Below are 27,130 nucleotides of genomic sequence, written 5' to 3' on the forward strand. Positions count from 1 at the left end.
TCTCCAGACCTGCCTCCACAACTCAGGAACTTTCTTTTTCATGTGTCAACCAGGCTCCCCATGTCTTGCCAGGTGGACAAGGCAAAAGATGAGATCATGGTTCCAATGTTTGGTTTGTTGATCGTGCTCAGAAGTGTTTATCACCATAGTGTGTTAGTGGGGTAAAGATGAACCACTTTTTAAAAGCAGAATTTTTGAGTGCACTTAACATTTTAGAAATTTCTCTTCAGCTCACTTAAAACTGCAAATTCTAGGAATTGGCAATCCTGTTTTAAATGTATTTTTCTTGCCACTTTCCCTCCCTCTTTCTCAGCAACTTATTGACTGTGTTGTCCAGCACTACTACCTTGCTTAGGTGTCATTATTCAGAGAGCCTTGGCTACTGGTCTTGGTCTTCGTTTTGGGGGGGGGGGGGGGGGGGTGTCTTGTCTTTCCTTTCCTTTCCTTTTTCCTTTTCTTTCGTGATGGGCACTGGTGTGGGCTCAGCCATGATGCCCTCCATTGTTGAATAGTCTACCAGATTCTCAGTGGCAAAACACCAAAGAGCAGCGAGTACCCAGGGAAGCTTTCTCATGTCAATACATGGGGCAGGGAGCAGATTAGCAAGGAAAAGTGTATTGTAAAGGGGAAATAAGCATTAAAGCTTTAGATCATTCCGTCCTTTGGCATTCTATAGAACTTAATAGATTCTTCCTCATATACACGATATCTAGATACAGTTGAACACACTTTAAAATGATGGAAATTACTGGGACAGCCATTTGAGTTTGACATGTAGGGGTTCTTGTGGATAGCCAATTCTCCTCTCCAAGAGATACAGATTGGATTGTGACCCATGAGGAAATGCTTAGAGTAGTTCATGGCTTCATCCAAGAGTTCAGGGTTTTTGCAAGACTGTCAACCACAGCCTCATTCTTCCTCCTTAAGGAAAGTGGAATCTTTGCAAGTGTAATCATAATCATATCTTGCATTTTATCCAGGACGTCCACTCTAATTCCCAAGAATGGTGTAAGGATAAATGGGAGACTTAATGAAGTTCTTTCTGTTGAAGGAGGAAGGAGAAAAGTTTGTTCACTGTCACTTGTTTATTAACTCAGATGGAAAGAAGAATCTGGAGCAATATAAAACGGGCTGTTGATTTAATGTCATTCGTGCTGTTTAAAATGATAGACAACATCTGGGAATGAAGGAGGAGGAAAGACCAGCTTGTCATGGTATAATTTCCAGCACCCAGCCAATCACTTTCAAGGGACAGAAAACCAAAAAGTTTTTTTAAATTACCCTAATGTTGGGAAAATGCTGGAAAATTCCTTTCTGCTATCAGCGTCAATCAAATGATTTTCAGATAATTATAGTGTCAGAGTGGCACTCGCTATCCAACATTCACCTACATCCTGCACGAGGTTATATTGACCACGCACAGGAACTTGTCCAGCTCCTTTTTGATGCACTCACTGCTTCCTTCAGGTGTACACTCTTCTATTGTTGAAGCACTATTGTGCTAACTAAGTGTTTTTTAAACCCGGCATTACTCTGTTGGACATTGTCAAATCTTTTCCAGCAACTTTATTAATCACCATGTGAGGGGACAAAATACTGGACCTGATCTGAGGTGAGGCCTCCTCATTTTGTTTTTAGTCATGATGGCAATACATCCTAACACACTATTTTCTTTGTTCTTTTAGTGGCTTTTAAGGGGCGTCTTGACAAGTACATGAATAGGATGGGAATAGAGGGATATGGTCCCCGAAAGGGTAGGGGATTTTAGTTAAGTTGGGCAGTATGGTCGGTGCAGGTTTGGAGGGCCGAAGGGCCTGTTCCTGCGTTGTAACTTTCTTTGTTCTTTGTTCTTTATTTGTAATAGCCTCACAGCACTAACCGCAATCTTCCAATCATTAATCACTCTCAGGTCTTTCATCTACTCATCAGCCTTGTACATGCATTCCTGTAGGGTGTATATATCATTGATTTTGTCCCTATCTAGGTATCTAATGTATGTAAAAAGACAGCTGCCAGATATGAACCCATTTCTCCATCGTACCTGGATCTTCCTGCAATCTATTTTTCTCATGATGTGGACATGCCATCGTTGGACTCGGGTGGGCACAGTAAGAAGCCTCACAACACTAGATTAAAGTCCAACAGGTTCATTTGGAATCATGAACTTTTAGAGCGCTGCTTCTTCATCAGGTGAGTCTTTAACCTGGTGTTGTGAGACTTCTTACTATTTTTTTCATCTAAGTACTTTGATGTTTGTATCATCTGTGGGCCTGCAGACAGTTCCTTAGCATCTTTGTGGCCATACGGGCCACCTAAAATGGCAATTTGTAAAGCACTCTGGGACAATTGGGCAAGAACTAAAATGACAGGCTGCAGCCTAAAAGACAGCGATAAACAGGCTGCAACCCAGACGACTGAATACACAGGATCTGGGCCATCTCCCGGACTAAAGGGACTTTCTGGTCAAACTGGGTTGTTTACCAGACATAGGGGCGCCGTAACCCCTTTGGGAGGGAGGTGTGTGACCTTCGTGCTTCCAGCACCTACAGGCATGGCCGTTGGGTACACACCCAGAGATCGGTATGGCAGCACCTGATTGGACTCTTATCGATCAGGGTGATCAAGCCCTGATCGATTCATTGACAAGAATCAGGAGACCGCCCTAAAAGGACACAAAACCAAGGAGGGATAAAAGGTGCTGTACAACAGAAGAAGCTCTCTCTCTCTCTCTCTCTCACACCCCACGAATGAGCTACAACAACGGTGACCGTTGCCAGCAACGACCAGCATGAGGAGAGCCACCACACCTGAGAAGGAAGGAAGACCAGTGCCAGAGTGCCAGACCAGACCAAAGGACCAGACTACGCAGAGGACTACAGAGACCAGCGCACAGATAAAGACCAATATCTGCTTGGGTACTTGCCAGTCACGCAAAGTTAAGTCAAGGTCTCGTATTGGACTTAAACTTTAGTATTTTCTGTAAGATAATTTATTGTTTGGTTGGGTGGGTGATTATTGATTGTGTGTTTTAAATAAATATTGATTGTACTAACAAGAAGTCTACTCGCAATTTTTTGTCCATCGTATAAGGGTTAAAACAGACTGTGCGGCAGGCAGAACGCCTTCATCCAGATTACTGATAAACGTGGCGAGCAATAGCCCTGATGCTAATATCTGCAAGACTCCATTACGACCAGCCCCTGACAAAGCCATTGCTGTCTATGTGAATTCAGTAACACATTGTACAGAAACATGTGAGAGTTTCTTTTGAAAATAAAGGTACAAAGTCGACTGGACTATTGACCACTACCAAGCTAGGAATTTATTTCAAATAATTCCGCCAGTTTGGTGAGCTAGGAGCCATGTTGAGACTCTACGAGCTCTTTCTCTCTGGAGGTTTTGGTACAATGGAGCTATAATGATTCTTTCTGGAAATTTGCCAATCATCAATTATTGTCCCAATATCTTTGAGCAGCTTCTGCTGAATGTCTTCAGGGCCAGCAACCAATGTGTTTCAAGATCCTTTCTTCTGGTCTAGGACTATGTCATCTATATTTATGATGAACTTTTGGCTTCTAACTTAAAGTCTTGCGTTCATGTTATGCTTTTCACGCCTCAGGACATACTATTACTTTCTGAAGGGCAGTTACTGTTGTAGGAAACATGGCAGCCAATTTGCCCACGGCAGGCTCCCAAAAACAGCAATGTGCTCAATACCAAATAATGTTTGGGTGATGCTGAATGATTGGTCGAGATCATTGAGAAAGACCATGCTATTGCTGCCACAGCAATCTCCCATAGTCATCTGTCCCAACATCACCTGCTGTGGGTTAGTGCCAAGTTTTGCTTTATAATGCTCTTGTGAGGCACCGTGGCTTGTTTTGTTTTAATTAAGACTGTCTTTGAATATAAGTTGTTTTATAGGGTCTTGTGGACCTTCGCTGGAGTGTGAATTAATACACACGGGGTTACTGTAACTGTCCATGAATGCTTCTCAGTAAAATATAGATAGAACGGTTTGTGAAAATGTTAAAATGATTAAATTCAAAACTGTGTCATTGAGTATGAATATTAATGAGCTCCCCCCCCGCCCCAGTATCAACTATGAAGTAAAATGCACAAAAGCAGGTGTTGGGGCCATTGTGAAGAACAGGATATACAATATCCTAGGCTGATCTGAGAGTATATTTCCCATTAAATACAAATATAGGAATGAATAAGGCTTTGGAAATGCATAGAATGCACTGGACTAATACCCTACACAAAGCATCTTAAATATCAAAACTGATAAAACTGGTATTGAGTTCCAAATGGTAAAGTGTTCCATTTGGCAATTTGTTAGGAAGGACCAAGGGTCACAAATTTAATTTGTTAGATATCAGGAGCCTGTTCTTAATGAATAGCTCGTTCTGATGTTTTGTGTGGCAATCACCAACTTGCTAAGTTCCTTCCAAGTAGAACTTGTTTCTGGTTGGATGAGCACATTACCTCTAAAGGTAAGGGTTTCAGGGCCTGTGTGATCTCTTGGATTAGCTTTGATCGCCCAGATAGCCGAGAGAGGGATTTCCGCAATTCCGCTCCCCATAGTTGGCCTGGATTTTTCTCTAGTTTGTCACCTCATCCAAGAGGCTGCATGGTTTTGGGTGGAATTGGGAGTGTGTACATCACAATCATGTGGGTCAAGCTAAACAGAGCAAAAGGTCACTGTTGTATGTGTGTATCACCAAATTGCCATAACTTCTCTTTAACCAGTTGAGGAGACACAGAGATTTGGGTGTTCCAGGTCCATCTCCACTGTTAAAGTTATAATATTGAATAAGAGTCACCAGTGAAGCAGGTAGGTGGTTAGGTTTATTAAATACACTTGTTTCACAAGTTAAATTCAGCCATTATCCAGTCGGGAATTCCTGTCTGATTGTGGGTGCAAGAAAGATGAATTAAAGACAAAAATTAAGTGGTGCCAGGGTCATGTTTAAGTTCCAGAAGACTATACCATGAAGGAACGGCTGAAGAACGTGAAGAGTTCCTCAGCACAGAGCTCCTCTTTCTAAGCAGGTTTGCTGGCTGACTATTTCAGTAATATCGATGCTCTTTTCTGTTAGCCGTGAAAACAGTGAGGTTTCCCCTTGCCTCCTGATCATTTTCAATAGCTTCAAACAATGATTTGAAGTTTCCAGCCCCAAAGCCCTGCAAAGAGAAAAGGAATCCCGTATAAAATACATTGTTAGTTAAAGATGATCTTCACAGACAGTTTAGCAGCTAAACATTTGTATACGGTTTTAATGTGAGAGTGTGGAAAAGAGTAATAACTTGGGTTTAAAGGGCGGCACGGTGGTTAGGCTGAATGGGCTGAATGGCCTCCTTCTGCACTGTAGGGATTCTATGATAAACATGATGGCCACTCCACGATGCACCAGCAATGAATATTTTGTGTTACTGAGTTCTCTGTGAGTCATTGATTATTGTCTGGTGAGATCTGTCCATCAATTTAGTTGCATTTGTACATTTCCTTTTCACTTGCTGACACTCACAGCCAAGTGAAATGTCCAGGCATTGACTTAAGCTCCAAACCTCTTCCCCCAACAATGGTTTAGTGAATAAAAACACCAAACTATAAAAGTCAGAACGCTGAGGTTCACACTCTATGGTCAGTTATCATTTGCAGGGATTGGCTCCAATCTCCCTTGATCAGCGTCTTCCTGCTCCTGATCACTATCCAGTGACTCCGACCAGAAAATGTGTTGGATGAGGCTCAGCTGATAGTCCCCACAAGTGAAGAGTCTGCCCTAAGTCAGGGTCTAGTCTCACACCTGAAGCATGGTCACAGTGGTCTGGGAACGGTGAGGTAGGTCACGATCAGTGTGGAGTTTGCGGTTTCTGGTAGGGTGAGGGAGACGGAACAGGAAATGTGTGGTCCGCCCATTCCCGCCCCTGCCATTTCCACACAACGAGTGTCGGACAGCGTTGGGAAGAAGGGGCTCAGTGTCCCATCAGCATTTAGGGCAGGACTTGAGTTAGAAGAAGAATTAGGCCATGCCTGGAATTTGGTCACGGCCTCCAATTTAAAGGCCCTCTGCCCTCTCACTCCTTATTTGTTGTTGGCCAAAAAAAAACCTGAAGAAATAAAGTCTACCAGCAGCCAGACTCTGCCACCTTCACCAGCCAGACTCTGCCACCTTCACCAGCCAGACTCTGCCACCTTCACCAGCCAGACTCTGCCACCTTCACCAGCCAGACTCTGCTGCTACCTGCAGCCATGGTCCCATTTGCCGGCCTTTTAATCTGCCCTTGTGTCACCTCCTCATTCCTGGCATAAATCATTCCCAACATTTTTCCAATACAACTATTGAAAAATGGAATGCACAAGATAGAATTGCATCAATTTGCCTCTTTAATAAGTTTAGCAGTCTGTTCACTGTGCTTTTCAAAATTTCAGGTGGGCTTCAGGTTTTGGTGCTGACTCGCCCTCCCGAATATCGGAGTCTGGAGAATGACGTTGGATTGGTGATCCGACATCATCACACTATATTTTACATAAGCACAGGGGTGTGCTTGCCTGATTGATAGACATATAATCCAGCCTATGGAAATATACCTCAGCAATTGTCTGCAGCTTCAAGGAAAGGAAACAAGGATTGATGACCTGGGTACAGTGAGGGCCTGGCCACAGTGAGGGCCTGGCCTCCGACACAAACGGGTCAGACTTGTGATTAACTTTCTTGTAGTCGTGAAAGGATGTAGAGAACGCAGTTACTTATGATAAATAATGTCTACACTTGGGATATGTTGTCCCTGGTGCAATATACAGATATCCACATTATATCACTATACACAGTTCTAAGTTCAAACTCGAAGCGACTGGGCAAAGTGAGCAAGGGGAAGTTGAGGTCAGGGTACGTCCTAAACACTTGGATGGAATGGAACAATAAGGAAGTTGGGAAAGATCAGTTTTTGGAGATGTTCAGAGAGGAATGAGATTGAAAAAGAAAATGATGGTTTAGGAATGGACATGACAATACTGTTTATTAAGGTGATGAATTTAAAAGGAACCTGCACAGTATTTATTTACATGATCACATATGGGACGTAGAAATACGATTACATAATAAAGGAGAGATGGTGGTAATATCCATTTAATGCACATCATTACAGGTAAAGAACATTAATGTGCAGCTCTGCAGGTCAACCTACATGATTGCTAATAGGTGATGTAACATTCTGGGTAAGGGCTGGGGTGGCAGGGGTATCAATGCTGTGGGTGGCCACTGCAGGGTGAGGGAATGGCATCACATGGTGATGATGTTATCAAGCAAGGAGACATCATCGTGCCTGGAGAGCCACAGTGCTTTGAGATGGAAGAGACACACCGGACATCATCGCGCCTGGAGAGTGGACGGGATTTTACGATCTCACTCGTCCCAAAACTGTAATAACCCGCCCGAGGTCAAAGAGACCTTTCCATGGTCCGCCCGTGCCTGCTCCAATTCCCATGGCAGGTGGGGCGGTAAAATCCCAGCCAATGGGCAGCAGATAAAGCTGATTTGCAGGTAAATACAGTAAGAAGTCTCAGAACACCAGGTTAAAGTCCAACAGGTTTATTTGGTAGCAAATACCATAAGCTTTCGGAGCACTGCTCCTTCGTCAGATGGAGTGGTCTCTGTTCTCAAACAGTGCACAGACACAGAAATCAAATTACAGAATACTGATTAGAATGCAAATCTCTACAGCCAGCCAGGTCTTAAATGTACAGACAATGTGGGTGGAGGGAGCATTCAACACAGGTTAAAGAGATGTGTATTGTCTCCAGACAGTACAGCTTGTGAAATTGTGCAAGTCCAGGAGCCCCACAGCTTGCCTCCTGGACTTGCACAATTTCACAAGCTGTACTGTCTGGAGACAATACACATCTCTTTAACCTGTGTTGAATGCTCCCTCCACCCACATTGTCTGTACATTTAAGACCTGGCTGGCTTTAGAGATTTGCATTCTAATCAGTATTCTGTAATTTGATTTCTGTGTCTGTGCCCTGTTTGAGAACAGAGACCACTCCATCTGACGAAGGAGCATTGCTCCGAAAGCTTATGGTATTTGCTACCAAATAAACCTGTTGGACTTTAACCTGGTGTTGTGAGACTTCTTACTGTGCTTACCCCAGTCCAACGCCGGCATCTCCACATCATTGCAGGTAAATGACAGACGGTGCGAGTGGGAAAGGGCGGTTGGAAAACCAATGTTCTGTTTTCAGTGTTGCAATCAGTTTGGGAAGGTAATGATCAGAGGGAGGCCCCTGCCTGTGCTTCACAGGTTTACTAAGCTGCAAAATACCAGACCTAAAACCTTCCAACATTGGCGCAAAACCAAGCTGTCCAGTATCAAATTGGACAAATAGACATCCTACGCACAGGTGCACTGTTGGATGGACTGTACTCACGTTGTGATTATTTCTCTGTATCACCTCCAGGAAAAGTGTGGGCCTGTCTTGGACAGGTTTGGTGAAGATCTGCAGCAGATAACCTTTATCATCAAAATCCACAAGAATCTTGAGTTCCTGTTACATACAATGAACAGTTCTCATTATACACACTCCCTCACATCAGTAACTATTTATCATACTATAGACTAAAGGAAATTACACTAACTATTGCAGACACAGTGCTCTGTGTGGCAGCTTCCAATAGCAGACCCAGTCACTTTGAGCATGTAATGTTCATATTCATCTGGCACACTGTGATTGGAAAACAAGATCGACAGAGCAGCCCATCACAGTTTCCTATGGGTAACAGTGCCAGCCTTCAGGCATCCACTGGGGAAGTGGAGGAGCTGGAGCAGCCATGCCCCATCTTACAAAAAGAAAATGCTGGAAAATCTCAGCAAGCTTGGCAGCATCTGTGGAGAGAGTAAGAGTTAACAGGCAGAATTTTCCCAAAATTGCACAGAGTGCTGGATCAGGTGAAAAAAGCAGTGTGAGACTCGCTGGTTTCACAGCTACTTTTTCACCAGATCAAACTGCAATTTAATTGTGGTGGCGAGGGTCACACAGCCAGCTGGGGGAAAGGGTGGGGGGGGAGGTGAGGGCAGGGCCTGAACTCAGCGGCAAAGCTAGCATTCAGAGATCAGGCTCCCCCAACCCCATGGATATTGGGACCCCCCCCCCCCACGAACTTCGGGACCCCCAGCAGAACACCTCTAACCTTAGCACATGAGGGCAAATCCCCTGTCACTGAAAGGTTGGGGCAACAATACCCAACCTACACTAGGTAAGCATCAAGGTGATCCGACCGACGCTCCCCCACTAGCATCAGGGCACCCTCCCCTCTTCACAGTATCTGGCCCCCATCATTTAATGCCCACCCCCCCCCCAACACATAAGAGGAAGCCCCCACCTCCCCCCTCACAATGGGGCTGCACAGAGGGCCTGCCCCTGGCATTGCTAACATAAGAACATAAGATCATAAGAACATAAGAAATAGGAGCAGGAGTAGGCCATCTAGCCCCTTGAGCCTGCCCTGCCATTCAATAAGATCATGGCTGATCTGAAGTGGATCAGTTCCACTTACCCGCCTGATCCTTATAACCCCTAATTCCCTTACCGATCAGGAATCCATCTATCCGTGATTTAAACATATTCAACGAGGTAGCCTCCACCACTTCAGTGGGCAGAGAATTCCAGAGATTCACCACCCTCTGAGAGAAGAAGTTCCTCCTCAACTCTGTTCTAAACTGACCCCCCTTTATTTTGAGGCTGTGCCCTCAAGTTCTAGTTTCCTTTCTAAGTGGAAAGAATCTCTCCACCTCTACCCTATCCAGCCCCTTCATTATCTTATAGGTCTCTATAAGATCCCCCCTCAGCCTTCTAAATTCCAATGAGGACAAACCCAATCTGCTCAGTCTCTCCTCATAATCAACACCCCTCATCTCTGGTATCAACCTGGTGAACCTTCTCTGTACTCCCTCCAAGGCCAATATATCCTTCCACAATTAAGGGGACCAATACTGCACACAGTATTCCAGCTGCGGCCTCACCAATGCCCTGTACAGATGCAGCATGACATCTCTGCTTTTATATTCTATCCCCCTTGCAATATAGGCCAACATCCCATTTGCCTTCTTGATCATCTGTTGCACCTGCAGACTGGGTTTTTGCGTCTCATGTACAAGGACCCCCAGGTCTCTCTGCACAGCAGCATGTTGTAATCTCTTTCCATTTAGATAATAATCCAATTTGCTATTATTTCTTTCAAAGTGAATAACCTCGCATTTGTTAACGTTATACTCCATCTGCCAGATCCTCGCCCACTCACTCAGCCTGTCCAAATCTCTCTGCAGACCTTCTACGCCCTCCACACGATTAACTTTTCCACTTATCTTTGTATCGTCTGCAAACTTTGTTACCCTACACTCAGTCCCCTCCTCCAGATCGTCTATATAAATGGTAAATAGTTGAGGCCCCAGTACCGATCCCTGCGGCACGCCACTAGTTACCATCTGCCAACCAGAAAAGCACCCATTTATTCCGACTCTCTGCTTCCTGTCGGATAGCCAATCCCCAATCCACGCTAACACCCTACCCCCAACTCCGTGTGACCCAATCTTCTTCAGCAACCTTTTGTGAGGCACCTTATCAAACGCCTTTCGGAAATCCAAATACACCGCATCCACCGGTTCCCCTCCGTCAACCGCACTAGTCACATCTTCATAAAGATCCAACAAGTTCGTCAAGCACGACTTTCCCCTCATGAATCCATGCTGCGTCTGCTTAATCGAACCATTCCAATCCAGATGGCCTGCTATTTCTTCTTTAATGATGGATTCCAGCATTTTCCCAACTACAGACGTTAAGCTAACCGGCCTGTAGTTACCCGCCTTTTGTCTATTTCCTTTTTTAAACAGTGGCGTAACAGTAGCTGTTTTCCAATCAGCCGGCACTACCCCAGAATCCAACGAATTTTGATAAATAACCACTGACGCGTCCGCTATTACCTCTGACTTTTGTTTCAGTACCCTGGGATGCATTCCATCCGGGCCCAGGGACTTGTCCACCTTCAGTCCTGTTAGTCTACCAAGCACTGCCTCCCTGGTAACATTAATTGTATTGAGTACCTCTCCTCCTACCAGCCCTCTATCGTTAATATTCGGTAAACTATTTGTGTCTTCCACCGTGAAGACCGACACAAAAAACTTATTTAAAGTTTCAGCCATTTCCTCATTTCCCACTATTAAATCTCCCCTCTCGTCCTCCAAGGGTCCAACATTCATTCTTGCCACTCTATTCCTTTTTATATATTTGTAAAAGCTTTTATTATCATTTTTTATATTTAGAGCTAGCCTAGCTTCATAACCTATCTTTCCTTTCTTTATCGCTTTCTTAGTCGTTCTTTGTTGTTTCTTAAAGTTTTCCCAATCTTCTGATTCTCCACTATTTTTGGCCACTCTGTACGCATCGGTCTTTAATTTAATACTCTCCTTAATTTTCTTCGTTATCCTCGGCCGGTTATCCCTTTTCTTACAGTCCTTCTTTATCACCGGAATATATTGTTGCTGAGTACTGAAAAGGATCTCCTTAAAAATCCTCCACTGATCCTCAGCTGTCCTACCTACCAGTCTGCTCTCCCAGTCCACCTTAGCCAATTCAGCCCTCATCCTATCGTACTTCCCTCTGTTCAAACAGAGGACAGTGGTATGGGACCCTACTTTCTCCTCTTCCATTTGTATCAGAAATTTGACCATATTGTGATCACTTGACCCAAGAGGGTCCTTCACAAGAACATCCTTAATTCTACCTACCTCGTTACACATTACCAGATCTAAGATAACTTGTTCCCTCATCGGTTCTGTAACATACTGTTCAAGGTAACTACCCCGACAGCATTCTAAAAACTCTTCCTCCATCCCACCCCTTCCAACTTGAGTCAGCCAATCAATATGCAGGTTGAAGTCCCCCATGATTATTGCCGTTCCGTTTTTGCACGCATCCATTATTTGCTTGTTTATTGCCCTCCCCAACTCAACATTATTATTTGGGGGCCTATAGACCACACCTACTAGTGTCTTTCTCCCCCTACTATTCCTTATCTCTACCCATAACGATTCCACGTTTTGTTCCTTAGAGCCTATGTCATCCCTCACTACTACCCTGATATTATCTTTTATTGTTGTGGCGATGCCGGCGTTGGACTGGGGTAAACACAGCAAGAAGTTTAACAACACCAGGTTAAAGTCCAACAGGTTTATTTGGTAGCAAAAGCCACACTGGCTTTTGCTACCAAATAAACCTGTTGGACTTTAACCTGGTGTTGTTAAACTTCTTGCATTATCTTTTATTAACAGAGCTACCCCACCACCTTTTCCTTCCTGTCTATTCTTCCTAAATGCCTGATACCCCTGGAAATTCATCTCCTAGTCCTGGTCTCCCTGCAGCCACATTTCTGTAATGGCCACTAGATCATACCCATTTGTGCTGATTTGCACCATCAACTTTGTTCCGAATGCTTCTTGCATTCAGGCAAAGTGTCTTTATTCTAACTTTCATCTGGACCCAATTTGATGAAACGCTATCAACCTCTCCCTCACCCTCTACTCCTTTAACTACTTGAATGCCCTCATTCACTTGCACTCGCTCCCTCTCCTCTCCCATTGATTTTGTAATTCCTCTTACCTCTGCACCCTCCCCCCCATAAATTAGTTTAAAGCCCTATCTACAGCCCTAGTGATACGATTCGCTAGGACTCTGGTCCCAGCACGGTTCAAACGGAGACCATCCCATCTATACAGGTCCCATCTGCCCAAATACTGGTGCCAATGCCCCATGAATTCGAACCCATTCCTCCCACACCAGTCCTTGAGCCACGCATTCGTCTCCTTAATCCTATTAACCTTGCGCCAATTCGCGCGTGGCTCAGGTAGTAATCCAGAGATTACCACCTTGTTGGTTCTGCTTTTTAATTTGTTCCCCAGCTCTTCGTACTCCCTCTGCAGATCCTTAGTTCCTGTTTTGTCTATGTCATTGGCACCTACATGGACCACGACAACTGGATTTTCACCCTCCCACTCCAGATTCCTCTGCAGCCCAGATGATACATCCTGGACCCGAGCACCAGGCAGGCAACACAACCTACGGTATTGCTTCTCTTGGTCACAGAGAATAGTGTCTATGCCCTTAACTACACTATCCCCAATTACTACTACATTTCTCTTTGATTTCTCCGTTGCAGCAGCGCCCTGCACCCTGGTACTGCCGACAGTTTGCTCGTCCTTCTCGCAGTCATTTTTCCCATCTACACTGCTGGCAAGAACCTCAAATCTGTTGCAAAGATTTAAGGGCTGAGGTTGTTGGGACTTTACCCCCCGCAAACTACTTCCTTTCTTCCCCCCACTGCCCGCCTTCTTCCCCCCACTGCCCGCCTCACCTGCAGCCACTCCCTGTTGTCCCTGACCCCCAGCTAAGTTAGTCAGTCTAAGGGGCGTGACTTTCTCTTTATACACATTATCCAGATAGCTCGCCCCTTCCCTGATAAGCCTCAGTGTCTGTAGCTCAGAGTCCAGTTCATCTACCTTGAGCTGGAGATCCTCCAGCAACCAGCACTTACTGCAGACATGGTCCCTGGGGTCCACCTTGGGGTCCACTTGTTCCCACATCATGTAGAAACAGCACATTACATATCCCGCCATACCAATTTACCTTGTATGAGTTGGTGTAATTTAAAAGTGAAACCCTACCCTGCCTCTGCCTGTCCTCGCCGAAGCCCTGTGAGCCAAAGCCAGTTCACACTCTACTCCCCACTCACTCTGCTGCCCGTTCCCGACGCTGCCCGTTGTATAGAGTGAGTTTTATACTAAAAAAACATTCTCCTAGAATCCCCTGCGGCCTACTCCCACTTCCCTTAGTTTAAACCCTTGAAAAAAAGCCTGCGAAAAAACGGATTAAATAAATAAATCACAGCACTTTACTAACCTAGCAATGCCAGGTGTCCTGCCATGAATCTTACCACCTGGGGCTGTACTCACCTCTGTCCGCCCCCCCCCAACCCCCCATGTGGTGATCGTTGTTTTCGAAAGCCAGTCATGGTTCCTGCCGGTGTGACATGATGTCAGCGGCGGGGGTGGGGGGGGGAGCATTCAACGGTCAAAGAACAAAGAACAATACAGCACAGGAACAGGCCCTTCGGCCCTCCAAGCCTGCGCTGCTCCCTGGTCCAAACTAGACCATTCTTTTGTATCCCTCCATTCCCACTCCGTTCATGTGGCTATCTAGATAAGTCTTAAACGTTCCCAGTATGTCCGCCTCCACCACCTTGCCCGGCAGCGCATTCCAGGCCCCCACCACCCTCTGTGTAAAATACGTCCTTCTGATATCCGTGTTAAACCTCCCCCCTCCTCACCTTGAACCTATGACCCCTCATGAACGTCACCACCGACCTGGGAAAAAGCTTCTCACTGTTCACCCTATCTATGCCTTTCATAATTTTATACACCTCTATTAGGTCACCCCTCATCCTCCGTCTTTCCAGTGAGAACAACCCCAGTTTACCCAATCCCTCCTCATAACTAAGCCCTTCCATACCAGGCAACATCCTGGTAAACCTCCTCTGCACTCTCTCTAAAGCTTCCACGTCCTTCTGGTAGTGTGGCGACCAGAACTGGGCGCAGTATTCCAAATGTGGCCGAACCAACGTTCTATACAACTGCAACATCAGACCCCAACTTTTATACTCCATGCCCTGTCCTATAAAGGCAAGCATGCCATATGCCTTATTCACTACCTTCTCCACCTGTGACGTCACCTTCAAGGATCTGTGGACTTGCACACCCAGGTCCCTCTGCGTATCTACACCCTTTATGGCTCTGCCATTTATCGTATAGCTCCTTTCTGGGCATGGTCCTAATTACATTGCCAGCTGGGGGTGGTGGTGGGATAGATCTCAAAACTGAGATCTGGCTGCCACAAATCCCGTTTTGGCCCTCTCGCCAGAGTTAACGGCCTGTGGATCCTGAGAATCTCACCCAACATTTCATATCTGTGTGACTCTTCACTCAACGCTGTTTCTCTCTTGATTTAAATGCCTCGTGTTGGTTTGGTATAGTCACGGGGTGGAGCTGTTCTTTCCTGTCCCACAACGACGAACAGTAACTTACCTACTGGATCTTTGTTTGCCAAACCACCAGCTGATATTCGCACTCTGCCCAGCACTCTGTATATGTCATCAGGCTCCACGCCACCCCATTTATTTCTAAACGTGCTGACCGCGTGACTCACGCAGGCAATCTGACCACTCAGCAGTAGGCCTGAGGGGGCTGGGTTGGTCACAGTGATGACCGTTTCTGGTCCAAAAGGGCTCAGTTAAAGCGAGACAAAATCCCTCAGAATCTACCCCTGGTCTCTGTGACCTACTGAATGAGGCATTTTCGTTCCATCTTCTTTCTCAATGATATTTCCCAATAACCTGATGTCTGGACAAGCAGAACCTCCGGAAGTTGTGGCGTGGGTGGAGTGCTTATTCAACCTGTTGCTCCATTCTTTGGGACAATGACGGGTCTGTGCATTTCGAAATACGGGTTAGTTTGAAGGGTTTCCTCTCATTTTAAGAAATGCTCCAATGGACATTTATTACTGACAGGAATTGGTCGCAGCAACTTGGAGCACGTGGTTGACAATTTGTTGCAGTCTCAGGGTTCGAGACAGAAGTTCAGCCTCTGACAGGTGTCAAAGAAACAGCTGGACATTTCCGCAGATAGACAGTCTGTACTGCCAGGATTGTTGACTCTACAATGCATAAGTTCTTTAGCATTGCATTACAATTCCAGGCACTAATTCAGCAATGGCATGTGGCCCAGGAAGCTTCAAATATACAGGAGTTTATTTTTTATTTCTTTGTGAACGTTGTGGGAACACAAAGGCTAATTTTATGCTGTTATGGTGGAAATCAATAAAATGAAACATTTGAAAACCTTTATGACCAATGTTTGTCAAAGCGTGACTGAAGGTTTGGTAGAAATTAATGTCATACATGGATTTGCTCAAAAGTTGAATTTGTAGTCCAGCTCGTGCCCAAAAAAATTTAAACACTGGAACAGAGACTGTTCCTACCCATCACCATTAGCACTTTGAGCCTGCTGGAAGGGGATGGTGTTCCTTTGTTGGAGGTTGTGGTGTTGTTTCTTTCATATACCAACTTGCCTTCCAGAACAGGTTTGCACCACCCCCCACTGAGGATTGTACAAGCATCATCAGTGCACATGTCCAAGTTCCTTTTTGTGAAACCTAATGCCACTTTTGATGTTTCCTCATTGCTGGGACTTGCCTGTTGAATTGTTGGGCTGTGCAGTAGATTTAGACTCTGCCCTGTGGGGTCACTTCAGACGTACCTGTAACTTCTTCAGGTCCTCTTTCACCTTGATCTTTGCAGTCTTTAATTTTTCTTTCAGCTGCTCGTAGTAGGAATCTGGAGCCAACAGGAACTCCAGCCCTCGACTTTTTAAACTTATGATCTACCAACAGATGGGAACAGTTTTCAGTGCGAGTTATAACCACAGCTCTCTGCTCTCGATAATTAGAAATGCCACCAAAACTTGAGGATGCTACAAAATCACTGCATCGTAACACAGTCCTAGGAGGGGGTAGGAGAGAGTCACACAATCCAAGCGATGGCCACTGGGAGACAGTCACAGTATCAGCCCCTCTTAAAGCAACCTAAGAAAATGGCACTGGGGGACAGGCAAATTATCACTCGCTCTTCACATAATCAATGATTTGAAAAGGTAATTCGATAGGCATTAAGGGCTATGGGTATAGAGTGGGGGAATGGCATTGACTGGATAGCTCAACAGGGAACCAGCATGGCGTAAATGGGCTGAATGGCCTCCACGATCATAGGGAAAAGGTCTCTTGCACCAAATGCAAGTCGCACCAGATATTCCTGCAACTGTTCTCTCTCAGAGGTCTCTGTCCTTAATTTAGATTTAAAGTGCAGCAGAGAAATGGGAGGGGCTCGGGGGGATGGGAAGGGGAGAATGAGGAGGGGCTCGGGGGGAATGGGGAGGGGTTCGGGGGAATGGGGAGGGGCTCGGGGGATGGGAAGGGGGGAATGAGGAGGGGCTCGGGGGGAATGGGGGATGCTCGGGGGGAATGGGAGGGGCTCGGGGGGAATGGGAGGGGCTCGGGGGGAATGGGAGGGGCTCGGGGGGAAAGGGAGGGGCTCGGGGGGAATGGGAGGGGCTCGGGGGGAATGGGAGGGGCTCAGGGGGAATGGGAGGGGCTCGGGGGGAATGGGAGGGGCTCGGGGGAATGGGAGGGGCGCTCAGGGGGAATGGGAGGGGTGCTCAGGGGGAATGGGAGGGGTACTCAGGGGGAATGGGAGGGGCGCTCGGAGAATGGGAGGGGCGCTCAGGGAGAATGGGAGGGGCGCTCAGGGGGAATGGGAGGGGCGCTCAGGGGGAATGGGAGGGGCGCTCAGGGGGAATGGGAGGGGCGCTCAGGGGGAATGGGAGGTTCAGCAGGGTGGATGTTGTTCCAGTTGCTGCCAGCAGGGAGCAGAGTGTTTGTTTAGTGATTTGTCAAAAGCCTCACCACAGTGTAAAGGCGCCACCTGCTGGTGGGGGTAGGGTACTACACAGTGAAGCTGAGAATCAGAACCTTGCTCCATTTATTTTATCACCCTGTCCCAGCCAAGACAATCATTACCCCCACTGTCTGAGTGCTCCCACTCCCTATAACAGGGAAGAGACATTAGGAGGACTTCGCTCTTGCCTCTGCATAGTGAAGAATTTGGGCTTGAAATAAATTGTATGCTTTAGTATTTCTTAAAGTTGTTAAATGACTGATACTGCAATTGTAGCAGTAGGGAATGGGAAAAAAAACAAGATAGCATTTAATGGGAGGCAACAATAGACCAAGTGTTAATATTGAGTGAAATACAGAGTGAAGTCCATCATAAAGCCAACCATTGCTGTTCCGGTACAAAGGTTCATTGGATTCATCTTTACGACGGAGCTGCTCTCAGGAAAAACTATCTGCCATTAAATACGTTTTGTCTCTATTTGCCTCGACATATAAGTGATACAAAGCACAGTGCAAAGATTACGTTGGGGCTGCATTGGATGAATTGAGGACGAAGGAGGAAATATAATCATTTGACTCACAGACTGAATGATATCAGGGGTATTCAGAGCAATGTGCTGAACTCCAGGACCCCCATAGAAATCCACAAACTCCTAAAGTGAATGAAGGACAGAAAATGAGAGAAATCATTCAACCACGAGGCCCTCCCAATTCAAACACTGTCGGGACACAAGGGTTTCACTGCCTTTCACTGACATTCCAAGTCACACTGCCATCCCCAATCACACTCTATATAATAGACACTGCCATCCCTTACCACAGTAAGAAGTCTCACAACACCAGGTTAAAGTCCAACAGGTTTATTTGGTAGCAAATACCATAAGCTTTCGGAGCGCTGCCCCTTCGTCAGATGGAGTGGATATCTGCTCTAAAACAGTGCACAGACACAGAAATCAAGTTACAGAATACAAATTAGAATGCGAATCTCCAAAGCCAGCCAGGTCTCAAAAGGTACAGACAATGTGGGTGGAGGAAGCATTCAACACAGGTTAAAGAGATGTGTATTGTCTCCAGACAGAACAGCTAGTAAGATTCTACAAGCCCAGGAGGCAAGCTGTGGGGGTTACTGATAATGTGACATAAATCCAACATCCCGGTTTAGGCCGTCCTCATGTGTGCGGAACTTGGCTATCAGTTTCTGCTCAGCGACTCTGCGCTGTCGTGTGTCGTGAAGGCCGCCTTGGAGAACGCTCACCTGAAGATCCAAGGCTGAATGCCCGTGACTGCTGAAGTGCTCCCCCACAGGAAGAGAACAGTCTTGCCTGGTGATTGTCGAGCGGTGTTCATTCATCCGTTGTCGTAGCGTCTGCATGGTTTCCCCAATGTACCATGCCTCGGGACATCCTTTCCTGCAGCGTATCAGGTAGACAACGTTGGCCGAGTTGCAAGAGTAGGTACCGTGTACCTGGTGGATGGTGTTCTCACGTGAGATGATGGCATCCATGTCGATGATCCGGCACGTCTTGCAGAGGTTGCTGTTGCAGGGTTGTGTGGTGTCGTGGTCACTGTTCTCCTGAAGGCTGGGTAGTTTGCTGCGGACAATGGTCTGTTTGAGGTTGTGTGGTTGTTTGAAGGCAAGAAGTGGGGGTGTGGGGATGGCCTTGGCGAAGACGAACATCTCGCCAAGGCCATCCCCACACCCCCACTTCTTGCCTTCAAACAACCACGCAACCTCAAACAGACCATTGTCCGCAGCAAACTACCCAGCCTTCAGGAGAACAGTGACCACGACACCACACAACCCTGCAACAGCAACCTCTGCAAGACATGTCGGAGGGATCATCGACACGGATGCCATCATCTCACGTGAGAACACCATCCACCAGGTACACGGTACCTACTCTTGCAACTCGGCCAACGTTGTCTACCTGATACGCTGCAGGAAAGGATGTCCTGAGGCATGGGCATTCAGCCTTGGATCTTCAGGTAAGCGTTCTCCAAGGCAGCCTTCACGACACACGACAGCGCAGAGTCGCTGAGCAGAAACTGATAGCCAAGTTCCGCACACATGAGGACGGCCTAAACCGGGATGTTGGATTTATGTCACATTATCAGTAACCCCCACAGCTTGCCTCCTGGGCTTGTAGAATCTCACTAGCTGTTCAGTCTGGAGACAATACACATCTCTTTAACCTGTGTTGAATGCTCCCTTCACCCACATTGTCTGTACCTTTGAGACCTGGCTGGCTTTGGAGATTCGCATTCTAATTAGTATTCTGTAACTTGATTTCTGTGTCTGTGCACTGTTTGAGAGCAGATATCCACTCCATCTGACGAAGGAGCAGTGGTCCGAAAGCTTATGGTATTTGCTACCAAATAAACCTGTTGGACTTTAACCTGGTGTTGTCAGACTTCTTACTGTGTTCACCCCAGTCCAACGCCAGCATCTCCACATCATCCCTTACCACACTCAATAGAAGAGACACTGCCATCCCTTAAAAAACTCTATACAATAGACACTGCCATCCTCACCACATGCCATATAATAGACATTGTCATCCCCAATCACACTCTATATAATAGACACTGCCATCCCTCACCACACTCTATATAATAAACATTGCCATCCCCAATCACACTCTATATAATAGACACTGCCATCCCTCACCACACTCTATATAATAGACACTGCCATCCCTCACCACACTCTATATAATAGACACTGCCATCCCTCACCACACTCTATATAATAGACACTGCCTTCCCTCACCACACTCTATATAATAGACACTGCCTTCCCTCACCACACTCTATATAATAGACACTGCCATCCCTCACCACACTCTATATAATAGACACTGCCATCCCCAATCACACTCTATATAATAGACACTGCCATCCCTCACCACACTCTATATAATAGACACTGCCATCCCCAATCACACTCTATATAATAGACACTGCCATCCCTCACCACACTCTATATAATAGACACTGCCTTCCCTCACCACACTCTATATAATAGACACTGCCTTCCCTCACCACACTCTATATAATAGACACTGCCATCCCTCACCACACTCTATATAATAGACATTGCCATCCCTCACCACACTCTATATAATAGACATTGCCATCCCCAATCACACTCTATATAATAGACACTGCCATCCCTCACCACACTCTATATAATAGACACTGCCTTCCCTCACCACACTCTATATAATAGACACTGCCTTCCCTCACCACACTCTATATAATAGACACTGCCTTCCCTCACCACACTCTATATAATAGACACTGCCATCCCTCACCACACTCTATATAATAGACACTGCCATCCCTCACCTCACTCTATATAATAGACACTGCCTTCCCTCACCACACTCTATATAATAGACACTGCCTTCCCTCACCACACTCTATATAATAGACACTGCCATCCCCAATCACACTCTATATAATAGACACTGCCTTCCCTCACCACACTCTATATAATAGACACTGCCTTCCCTCACCACACTCTATATAATAGACACTGCCATCCCTCACCACACTCTATATAATAGACATTGCCATCCCCAATCACACTCTATATAATAGACACTGCCATCCCTCACCACACTCTATATAATAGACACTGCCATCCCTCACCACACTCTATATAATAGACACTGCCATCCCTCACCACACTCTATATAATAGACACTGCCATCCCTCACCACACTCTATATAATAGACATTGCCATCCCTCACCACACTCTATATAATAGACACTGCCTTCCCTCACCACACTCTATATAATAGACATTGCCATCCCTCACCACACTCTATATAATAGACACTGCCATCCCTCACCACACTCTATATAATAGACATTGCCATCCCTCACCACACTCTATATAATAGACACTGCCATCCCCAATCACACTCTATATAATAGACACTGCCATCCCTCACCACACTCTATATAATAGACACTGCCATCCCTCACCACACTCTATATAATAGACACTGCCATCCCTCACCACACTCTATATAATAGACACTGCCATCCCTCACCTCACTCTATATAATAGACACTGCCATCCCTCACCACACTCTATATAATAGACACTGCCATCCCTCACCACACTCTATATAATAGACACTGCCTTCCCTCACCACACTCTATATAATAGACACTGCCATCCCCAATCACACTCTATATAATAGACACTGCCATCCCTCACCACACTCTATATAATAGACACTGCCATCCCTCACCTCACTCTATATAATAGACATTGCCATCCCTCACCACACTCTATATAATAGACACTGCCATCCCTCACCACACTCTATATAATAGACATTGCCATCCCTCACCACACTCTATATAATAGACACTGCCATCCCTCACCACACTCTATATAATAGACACTGCCATCCCTCACCACACTCTATATAATAGACACTGCCATCCCTCACCACACTCTATATAATAGACACTGCCTTCCCTCACCACACTCTATATAATAGACACTGCCATCCCCAATCACACTCTATATAATAGACACTGCCATCCCTCACCACATTCTATATAATAGACATTGCCATCCCTCACCACACTCTATATAATAGACACTGCCATCCCTCACCACACTCTATATAATAGACACTGCCATCCCTCACCACACTCTATATAATAGACACTGCCTTCCCTCACCACACTCTATATAATAGACACTGCCATCCCCAATCACACTCTATATAATAGACACTGCCATCCCTCACCACACTCTATATAATAGACATTGCCATCCCTCACCACACTCTATATAATAGACACTGCCATCCCCAATCACACTCTATATAATAGACACTGCCATCCCTCACCACACTCTATATAATAGACACTGCCATCCCTCACCACACTCTATATAATAGACACTGCCATCCCTCACCACACTCTATATAATAGACACTGCCATCCCTCACCTCACTCTATATAATAGACACTGCCATCCCCAATCACACTCTATATAATAGACACTGCCATCCCCAATCACACTCTATATAATAGACACTGCCATCCCTCACCACACTCTATATAATAGACACTGCCTTCCCTCACCACACTCTATATAATAGACACTGCCTTCCCTCACCACACTCTATATAATAGACACTGCCATCCCTCACCACACTCTATATAATACACACTGCCATCCCTCACCACACTCTATATAATAGACACTGCCATCCCTCACCACACTCTATATAATAGACACTGCCATCCCTCACCACACTCTATATAATAGACACTGCCTTCCCTCACCACACTCTATATAATAGACACTGCCATCCCCAATCACATTCTATATAATAGACACTGCCATCCCTCACCACACTCTATATAATACACACTGCCATCCCTCACCACACTCTATATAATAGACACTGCCATCCCTCACCACACTCTATATAATAGACACTGCCATCCCTCACCACACTCTATATAATAGACACTGCCATCCCTCACCACACTCTATATAATAGACACTGCCTTCCCTCACCTCACTCTATATAATAGACACTGCCATCCCTCACCACACTCTATATAATAGACACTGCCTTCCCTCACCACACTCTATATAATAGACACTGCCATCCCTCACCACACTCTATATAATAGACACTGCCTTCCCTCACCACACTCTATATAATAGACACTGCCATCCCCAATCACACTCTATATAATAGACACTGCCATCCCCAATCACACTCTATATAATAGACACTGCCATCCCCAATCACACTCTATATAATAGACACTGCCATCCCCAATCACACTCTATATAATAGACACTGCCTTCCCCAATCACACTCTATATAATAGACACTGCCTTCCCTCACCACACTCTATATAATAGACACTGCCATCCCTCACCACACTCTATATAATAGACACTGCCATCCCTCACCACACTCTATATAATAGACACTGCCATCCCTCACCACACTCTATATAATAGACACTGCCTTCCCTCACCACACTCTATATAATAGACACTGCCATCCCTCACCTCACTCTATATAATAGACACTGCCATCCCTCACCACACTCTATATAATAGACACTGCCATCCCCAATCACACTCTATATAATAGACACTGCCATCCCTCACCTCACTCTATATAATAGACACTGCCATCCCTCACCACACTCTATATAATAGACACTGCCATCCCCAATCACACTCTATATAATAGACACTGCCATCCCTCACCTCACTCTATATAATAGACACTGCCATCCCTCACCTCACTCTATATAATAGACACTGCCATCCCTCACCACACTCTATATAATAGACACTGCCATCCCTCACCACACTCTATATAATAGACACTGCCATCCCCAATCACACTCTATATAATAGACACTGCCTTCCCTCACCACACTCTATATAATAGACACTGCCTTCCCTCACCACACTCTATATAATAGACACTGCCTTCCCTCACCTCACTCTATATAATAGACACTGCCTTCCCTCACCACACTCTATATAATAGACACTGCCATCCCTCACCTCACTCTATATAATAGACACTGCCTTCCCTCACCACACTCTATATAATAGACACTGCCTTCCCTCACCACACTCTATATAATAGACACTGCCTTCCCTCACCACACTCTATACAATAGACACTGCCATCCCCAATCACACTCTATATAATAGACACTGCCATCCCTCACCACACTCTATATAATAGACACTGCCATCCCTCACCACACTCTATATAATAGACACTGCCATCCCTCACCTCACTCTATATAATAGACACTGCCATCCCTCACCACACTCTATATAATAGACACTGCCTTCCCTCACCACACTCTATATAATAGACACTGCCATCCCTCACCACACTCTATATAATAGACACTGCCTTCCCTCACCACACTCTATATAATAGACACTGCCATCCCCAATCACACTCTATATAATAGACACTGCCATCCCCAATCACACTCTATATAATAGACACTGCCATCCCCAATCACACTCTATATAATAGACACTGCCATCCCCAATCACACTCTATATAATAGACACTGCCATCCCCAATCACACTCTATATAATAGACACTGCCTTCCCTCACCAAACTCTATATAATAGACACTGCCATCCCTCACCACACTCTATATAATAGACACTGCCATCCCTCACCACACTCTATATAATAGACACTGCCATCCCTCACCACACTCTATATAATAGACACTGCCTTCCCTCACCACACTCTATATAATAGACACTGCCATCCCTCACCTCACTCTATATAATAGACACTGCCATCCCTCACCACACTCTATATAATAGACACTGCCTTCCCTCACCACACTCTATATAATAGACACTGCCTTCCCTCACCACACTCTATACAATAGACACTGCCATCCCTCACCACACTCTATATAATAGACACTGCCATCCCTCAACTCACTCTATATAATAGACACTGCCATCCCTCACCACACTCTATATAATAGACACTGCCATCCCTCACCACACTCTATATAATAGACACTGCCTTCCCTCACCACACTCTATATAATAGACACTGCCATCCCTCACCACACTCTATATAATAGACACTGCCATCCCCAATCACACTCTATATAATAGACACTGCCATCCCTCACCACACTCTATATAATAGACACTGCCATCCCTCACCTCACTCTATATAATAGACACTGCCATCCCTCACCACACTCTATATAATAGACACTGCCTTCCCTCACCACACTCTATATAATAGACACTGCCATCCCCAATCACACTCTATATAATAGGCACTGCCATCCCTCACCTCACTCTATATAATAGACACTGCCATCCCTCACCACACTCTATATAATAGACACTGCCATCCCTCACCACACTCTATATAATAGACACTGCCATCCCCAATGACACTCTATATAATAGACACTGCCATCCCTCACCTCACTCTATATAATAGACACTGCCATCCCTCACCTCACTCTATATAATAGACACTGCCATCCCTCACCACACTCTATATAATAGACACTGCCATCCCTCACCACACTCTATATAATAGACACTGCCATCCCCAATCACACTCTATATAATAGACACTGCCTTCCCTCACCACACTCTATATAATAGACACTGCCTTCCCTCACCACACTCTATATAATAGACACTGCCTTCCCTCACCTCACTCTATATAATAGACACTGCCTTCCCTCACCACACTCTATATAATAGACACTGCCATCCCTCACCTCACTCTATATAATAGACACTGCCTTCCCTCACCACACTCTATATAATAGACACTGCCTTCCCTCACCACACTCTATATAATAGACACTGCCTTCCCTCACCACACTCTATACAATAGACACTGCCATCCCCAATCACACTCTATATAATAGACACTGCCATCCCTCACCACACTCTATATAATAGACACTGCCATCCCTCACCACACTCTATATAATAGACACTGCCATCCCTCACCTCACTCTATATAATAGACACTGCCATCCCTCACCACACTCTATATAATAGACACTGCCATCCCTCACCACACTCTATATAATAGACACTGCCTTCCCTCACCACACTCTATATGATAGACACTGCCATCCCTCACCACACTCTATATAATAGACACTGCCATCCCTCACCACACTCTATATAATAGACACTGCCTTCCCTCACCACACTCTATATAATAGACACTGCCTTCCCTCACCACACTCTATATAATAGACACTGCCATCCCTCACCACACTCTATATAATAGACACTGCCTTCCCTCACCACACTCTATATAATAGACACTGCCATCCCTCACCACACTCTATATAATAGACACTGCCATCCCCAATCACACTCTATATAATAGACACTGCCATCCCTCACCACACTCTATATAATAGACACTGCCTTCCCTCACCACACTCTATATAATAGACACTGCCATCCCTCACCACACTCTATATAATAGACACTGCCATCCCCAATCACACTCTATATAATAGACACTGCCATCCCTCACCACACTCTATATAATAGACACTGCCTTCCCTCACCACACTCTATATAATAGACACTGCCATCCCTCACCACACTCTATATAATAGACACTGCCTTCCCTCACCACACTCTATATAATAGACACTGCCATCCCTCACCTCACTCTATATAATAGACACTGCCATCCCTCACCACACTCTATATAATAGACACTGCCTTCCCTCACCACACTCTATATAATAGACACTGCCTTCCCTCACCACACTCTATACAATAGACACTGCCATCCCCAATCACACTCTATATAATAGACACTGCCATCCCTCACCACACTCTATATAATAGACACTGCCATCCCTCACCACACTCTATATAATAGACACTGCCATCCCTCACCTCACTCTATATAATAGACACTGCCATCCCTTACCACACTCTATATAATAGACACTGCCATCCCTCACCACACTCTATATAATAGACACTGCCTTCCCTCACCACACT

The 27,130-nt window shown here is 45.5% G+C and overlaps 1 protein-coding gene across 1 annotated transcript in view; it reads right to left on the bottom strand.

Annotated features, from left to right (window-relative positions):
- Positions 1–4,829: 4,829 nt before the first annotated feature.
- Positions 4,830–27,130, bottom strand: part of hpda (4-hydroxyphenylpyruvate dioxygenase a) — a 66,202-nt gene continuing 43,901 nt past the window's right edge. The window contains exons 11-14 of the mRNA XM_078225021.1: positions 18,136–18,207; positions 16,363–16,485; positions 8,432–8,548; positions 4,830–5,187 (exon numbers count right to left, since the gene is read on the bottom strand). Of these exons, the coding sequence (XP_078081147.1) occupies positions 5,074–5,187; positions 8,432–8,548; positions 16,363–16,485; positions 18,136–18,207 (426 nt within the window). The 3' untranslated portion in view covers positions 4,830–5,073. The remainder of the gene's footprint in view (positions 5,188–8,431; positions 8,549–16,362; positions 16,486–18,135; positions 18,208–27,130) is intronic.

Source organism: Mustelus asterias, chromosome 12, assembly GCF_964213995.1.
Source record: "Mustelus asterias chromosome 12, sMusAst1.hap1.1, whole genome shotgun sequence".
Taxonomy (NCBI): Eukaryota; Metazoa; Chordata; class Chondrichthyes; order Carcharhiniformes; family Triakidae; genus Mustelus; species Mustelus asterias.